The sequence below is a fragment of the Mastomys coucha genome, unplaced genomic scaffold (assembly GCF_008632895.1).
Source record: "Mastomys coucha isolate ucsf_1 unplaced genomic scaffold, UCSF_Mcou_1 pScaffold23, whole genome shotgun sequence".
In the NCBI taxonomy this organism is placed as follows: Eukaryota; Metazoa; Chordata; class Mammalia; order Rodentia; family Muridae; genus Mastomys; species Mastomys coucha.
In genome coordinates, this window is record NW_022196906.1 from 64,618,267 (window position 1) to 64,625,147 (window position 6,881).

General features: G+C 40.0%; 1 protein-coding gene across 1 annotated transcript in view; it reads left to right on the plus strand.

Moving 5' to 3' along the window:
- Positions 1-3,354, plus strand: part of Gtf2a2 (general transcription factor IIA subunit 2) — an 11,570-nt gene extending 8,216 nt beyond the window's left edge. The window contains exon 5 of the mRNA XM_031344245.1: positions 3,041-3,354. Within this exon, the coding sequence (XP_031200105.1) occupies positions 3,041-3,066 (26 nt within the window). The 3' untranslated portion in view covers positions 3,067-3,354. The remainder of the gene's footprint in view (positions 1-3,040) is intronic.
- Positions 3,355-6,881: the final 3,527 nt, after the last annotated feature.

Here is a 6,881-nt window from a genome sequence, read left to right on the forward strand (position 1 = left end):
CCTGGAACTCACTCTGTAGACCAGGCTGGCCCTGAACTCGGAAATCCACCTGCCTCTGCCTCCCAAGTGCTGGGATTAAAGGCATGTGCCACCACCACCCGTCTCTCTTACTGACTTTTCATATGTATTCTCATGTGACACATAGACACTTAACACAGATTAAATTCATGTGCAAAGAAAATAAGCTGTTTCCTAAATTTCCTTCCATTGAGTTGCTTATTTGAAGCAGTCATTAGACTTCTCACTGCCACCTTTCTCTTTAAGCAAGTAATGTAGTTTTGACCATTATCTTAAAATTTCTGTGTTGCTGGTTAACCCTACATTTTATATATAAGAAGTTAATTATTTTAAAGCTGATTTAAACTAATCATGAATCTGGCAGTTATAATGGGAGGTACTCATTCCTCTGAATTGCAAGTTTTATGCAAGAGAATTTTCCATATCAGACCTTGAAGTTTTTTCAGGTCCTTACATTGTTAAAGTGGCATACCTCTGCTTTGTGCTCCATGACTGCTTATTTCCTTGTGTTTATTTTTAAATAGAACCAAGGCCTTGTACTTGGTGTAAATGTACTCTAATACTAAGTCATGCCTAGCCCATGTTTTATTGTGTATTTAATTTATAATCCAAGCAATTTGTGTTTAAAGAACCAGTCCCTGGAGTGTAAAAAACTGTCACACTGAAAGAAAGGAGTTATGAGAAGGAAAGCAAAGAGAAATATAGAAAGTAATGTCCCCATTTCTTATGGATTCTCTTTGTTTTGGTTTTGGTTTTTGAGACAGGATTTCTGTAGCCCTGACTGGCCTGGCTATGTAAACCAAGTGTCTTCAGACTCGTAGAGATTCTCCGGCCTCTGCTTCCTAAGTGCTGGGATTAAAGGCATGTGCCACCCTGCGTAGCTATAGTTTAGATTTATAAAGAGATAATCTAATCACTGAAGAAATGTAGAGAATACAGAAAAGTTCCATTTATGACCTATCTCTACAGATAAGTGTTCACTTTCACAAGTAAAACGATTTTCAAGTATTAGGAATGTATTTTTTATAGTAATGCATCTGTAAACAGATATGTGTTTATACATACATTATTTTTCACAAGATTATTCTTTTTAATCTTATTTCTGATGACTACATAAAATTTTCAGCCTTTTTGATGGATTTTGATTTTGATTTTTCAAGACTGGGTTCCTCATTATAATCCAGGCTGTCCTGGAACTCAATCTGTAGATCAGGCTGGCCTCGAACTCAGATATCTGCTTGTCTCTGCCTCTGAAATGCTAGGATTAAAGACATGCTACCACATCTGTTCAGGCCTTTTTAAAAAAGTTCTTCCAGATGACAAAAAGTCTAGGAAATTAGCACCATTCTACTAACTTACTCGTCAGAAATCTAGCTAGGACTCCTCCGCAGCAGTCCTAGAGACTTGTGTGGCCAGCAGATACTTACGATCTTTGATTTTTGCTAGGAACTATGTACATTTAGATCACCTTTTATTTTCCATTTCTACAAAGGTGACACTGTTTCTTGCACTACAGGATAACATTTCTATATTTGAAATAATTTATATTTTCATACATTTTCTCTTATAATTTAAGCTAATAACATCCTTTTAACCCTTAGGCTTTTAAGTGTTTATTAGACCATAGAATTAGTACAACAAATGAATTGATATAAATGGGCCAGGTGGCACATAACTGCAATCTGCTTTATGTGGGAAGCTAAAATGGAGATAACATCTTAAAGGTTTGCCTAAGTTGAGCTCTACAAGTGAGCTCAGGGCCAGCCTGAGCAGCTTAAAAGAAATCCTGTCTGAAAGAGTAAAAGAGAGATCTTGAGATAGCACATTGATAGAGGGCTCAGCTTATATGAGGTCTTACGTTCAGTCCTTAGCCCTGGGGGAAGGAACAGGTGATGGGCACCAGTACTACTGAGGAGAATTTCTGTAATGATGAAAATGTTCTGTCTGCAGTCCTTAGTAGTCACGCATGGCCTTTGAACACTTAAAATGTAAGTAGGGAAACTAAAAACTTTCATCCTATTTCATTTCATTAGCTAATTTGAATTAATTTAAATTTTAAACAGCTACTTGTTAACTGGTGGCTACTGTACTGAGCAGGAAAGATGTGCATAGCAGAGGGTCAGATTCTGTCATTTCAACCAAACAACCAAAGCCTCTGAGCAACCTTAAAAATATCAGAAAGAGGCTGGGCAGTGGTGGCGCACACCTTTAATCCCAGCACTTGGGAGGCAGAGGCAGGAGGATTTCTGAGTTCGAGGCCAGCCTGGTCTACAGACTGAGTTCCAGGACAGCCAGGGCTACACAGAGAAACCCTGTCTCGAAAAAAAATAAAAATAGCAGAAAGAGTCCAGTGTAGGTCAATGTGTTAACTTCCAGGAGCTTCTGCCTAGTGGTCCTTGGTGCTGTTCTTGTTTAAAGATACAAGATTGTATTCCAACCTCAGACAATAAGAAGTAGCAAATTACCCTTGTCAGCTTTAGTTAGGTGGTCTCTAACTAAAGAGAGCACTGGGGAGCTGCCCTCTTTTAAAGGGAACCATAGTAATTGATCCTTAACCAAGATTTAAATGCTTAAGAAATGATTGTGGTGGATTCCATTTTTTCTGTATCCACAGGAAAAGATGAAATCATAGACATGGATGAAATACAATTTGGCCTTAAAATTAAGTTCAGTTAATTAAAATTCTATTCTTCTAAAATTGTTGTTCTAAAATTAAGCTGTGTTTCTACTAAAGTAGTGGAGGAAAGGGCAGCAATAGCCAGAGCCAGAAGGTTTCCATATTTCCAAGCAGGATGTAGCCTGGAAAAGTTGATTAGCCCACAGCAAACACTTAGAGCTTTAGGCTGTATCTTATCTCTGCCTTGAGAAGGAAGCTGTTAACCTTGGCAGGGCCTTTCCAGAATGCCCCTGTCCACCTGCCTCCTCCTCCTTCCACACACTACTTCTTGTCCTTTTCCTAGTTGTTCCTGAAGTACTGATGTTTAGGACTCACTCCTTGAATTGATCTCTTTCCTGTTTCTAGATACTGGCTCCAACACTACGGAATGAGTAGAGAAATGCGGCTTTTTTATGCCACCTTCTGTTATTTTCATCGCTTTTTGAAGAGAAACATGGAAGAGACTTTTTTTTATTTATTCTCACGGTGCAGAAATGACAACACTGTGCTATATATACTACCCAAGGGTCAGATGGGTAGTCACAGAGAGAAGCATGTGACTCTGTTCTCTTAAATGACCTTTAGTACACAGCATAAAGAAATGTAACTTTTTTTTAATGACAAATCAAAAATGGTTGCCTTCATAAGAATATTCTTCAATAAACTCGTTTTAAAACTTGTTGTGAGTAATACTTGATACAGCTGGTTAGTAGGGAGTTCTCAAAATACCAGATAAACAGATGAGGGACTTGGAAAAGGTGTCCTTCGATAAAATTCTGTTCACCTTGTCAATTGTAATATTATCTGATATTGAATATACCAGAGGCAGACCTGAATGTGGATGGAATTTTACTAAGAAAATCTCACACACTTTCTTTTCAAAGAACACATTCAAAGATAGTTGTCAGTGTGAGTAACTGGAGCTAGAGGAGTGAGATGAATTTTAGATAACTAGTATAGCAGAACCAAGGCCCTGTTCCAAACAGCAGTCCTGTGTGTCATGTCACTTATTTTTGACCTGGTCCTTATCAGTGATCATACATTTTAAATGATCTACATCTTACCAATTACTGAAAATTCTAATCTTTATCCAAAATCCTGGGGCTAGAGAGATCGATCAGCGGTTAAGAGCACTTGTTCTTCCAGAGGACCCTTGGCTCCCAGCACCCACATGGTGCCTCACAATGGCCTGTCACTACAGTTCCAGGGGATCAGTACCCTCTTTTGACTTCTGAGGCCTCTAAGAATGCATGTGGTAAACATACATACATACAAACATGCAGGCAAAACACAAATCTTTGTTAAAGTCATAGTATAAATATATGACATCTGTTTCTACATCTTTGTGTACTTGAAAAAAAGGTGTTCTTTGTCAAACTAGGAAAACACAATGAAGAACATGGCTATTTAGACCCTTGAGAAATAAGATACCAGGTAACTGAGGGATAGATTTGGTGTTGACTTATCCAGACCTCACTTAAAGGCATATCACTCAGTAAGTGAACGTTGGCATTCCCATGCTACTTGAGCTAATACATCAGGATGAGAATTGCAATCAGTAGACCTAGGGAAAGGGACCTAGAAGACAGCCAACCATGGTCTTGTCTGTACAGCCTGACAAGCAGATATAAAAACCCTGGCCCCAGCTCTTAGCATAGGCATCAGTTTTGTTTTGTGTAATGCTATTGTTTTGACTGAGACAGTAGCCAAAACTGACAACTTGTCCAGAGATCAGACAAGGCAGACAGGTCACCAAGAGAGCTATAGTTATGTCTCTGGTAGCTACATTTCTAGCACGTTAAGCATTCTTAAAGCTGCAGATAAAGTTCCTGCTTTACCAAAACTTAAGTAGAACATGTAACAATAAAGGAGTCACATCCCAAAAGAAGACTTCATCTCCATTATAATTGACTTTTTTTTTCTTTAATTTTAAAGACTTTGTTGATGTTATGTGTGTGATTGGGAGCATCAAGGGCAGATGTGTGCCATAGCATGCACATGGAGATCAAAGGACAAACTTAGGATGTCTGTTTTCTCCTTTCTTCCTTATGTGGGTTCTAGAGATTGAATAAACAAAGTGTTAGGCATTCTGAGGCTGAGCCATCTTGCCTGCCCCCTATGTTGTAGTTTTGACACATTCCTTTTGTAGGATCATAAAAATATACCCTGTAGGGGAGATCTGGCCTACCATGATTTGGGCATTGTCTTAGAGTTTCCATTGCTGTGAAGAGACACTATGGCCAAGGCAATTCTTATAAAGGACATTTAATTGGGGTTAGCTTACAGGTTCAGAAGTACAGTCCATTATTAGGTAGAAGGTGTGGCAGCATCCATGCAGGCATGGTGCTAAAGAAGGAGCTGAGAGTTCTACATCTTGTTCCGAAGACAAACAGAAGACTGGCTCCCAGGTGACTAGGAGGAGGGTCTCAAAGTCCCTACCGGGATACATTTCCTTCAACAAGTGCCACTCCCTGGGCAAGCATATTCAAACTACCACAGGCTTTGAGGGATCACACACATGTTGTCAGGTTTGGCAGCAAGTACTTTTAGCTATAGAGCCATGTTGACAGCCCTGTGGTATTTAATCTTCCCACAGTGTTAATAGGGACTCTCCTGGAATTAGAGGAAAGGGTCACACAAGAGGCTGCACAAGCCGGGCAGTGGTCCAGCACTTGGGAGGCAGAGGCAGGTGAATTTCAGAGTTCAAGGCCAGCCTGATCTAGAGAGTGAGTTCCAGGACAGCCAGGGCTATACAGAGAAATGCTGTCTCGAAAAACCAGAAAGAAAGAGAGAAGACTAGGCTTCAGGAATTGAAGTTCAGTTGTCATCAATACACGAGGAAAACAACGAGCTTGTCTGCTTTCAGGAGATAAAGGAAGCTGTCCTTTTTGAGATCATGTAATTACCTAGATGCATGGTACTTAAGATCCAGACAAAGAATTGCCTTTTCTGTGGATTTAATAACAGCTGAGTGATGGTTGGTATCTGTGGTCATCCCCCTTGAGTCAGAGGTGATATCTTAGTTACTTTTCTACTGCTGTGAAGAAACATCATGATCAAGGCATTTTCCTTAAAAGCCCATCCCCAGTGTCATACCCTCCTCCAACTAGGCCACACCTTCAAATGCTTCCCAAACAGTTTTGCTAACTGGGAACTTCTAAGCATTCAAACATATGAGCCTATGGGGGCCATTCTCATTCATACCACCACAGTGGTAAATACTTCATCTCTTAGTAGTCCTTAATCCTAGTGTTCACAATTTGTCATTAACATGTTCTAAAATTTATTTATTTTTATGAATGCAAATATACTGTAGCATCTTCAGACACCAGAAGAGGGCATCAGATCTCTTACAGATGGTTGTGAGCTACCATGTGGTTGCTGGGATTTAAACTCAGGACCTCTGGAAGTGCAGCAGCTTGCAACATGCTGAAAGAATTAAGTAGGCTTAGCTCCTTGGATCACTGAGTCCTCTCTACCGAATGTTCTTCAACTCTAAGTCTATGTAGCTCCTGAAATTCCAGTCCAGGAGAAACTGCCTTTAAAACTACACTTTTGGGCTAAAGAGGGTTGCCCAGTGGTTTAAGAGCATGTTTCTACAGAGAACCTGAGTTAATTCCCAGCACCCATATCAAGTGGCTCACAACCACTTTTAACTCCAGCTTCAGGGCAGCTGATACCCTTTTCTGCTCTCTTCCAGAACTGACAGGCAGCATATTGGACATGTTGGTGAGGCTGTAAAGCAATTGGTACCCATGTACCCTGTTGATAGGAAAGTAAAATGGTGTAGTGGTTTCACTACGGAAAGGGCACGGAGGCACCATGGGATGTAGGTCATGTTGCATTCCATGATCTGGGTTCTACTTGTACAGGTGTGTTTACTTTGTAAAACTTCTTCAACTGTATATGGGTATTTTGTACTTTTTTTTTTTTTTTTTTTTTTTTTTTTTTTTTTTTTTGACAAGGTTTCTCTGTGTAGCCCTGGCTGTCCTGGAACTCACTCTGTTGACCAGGCTGACCTCAAACTCAGAAATCTGCTTGTCTCTGCCTCCCAAGTGCTGGGATTATTTGTACTTTTCTATATATATATATTTTACCTCAGATGGATGATATGTTAATGAGAACGGGTGGCTAGGAAGATGGCTCAAGTCAGCAAAGTGCCTACCTGGAAAGCATGAGAACCTGAGTTTGATCCCCAACCCATACA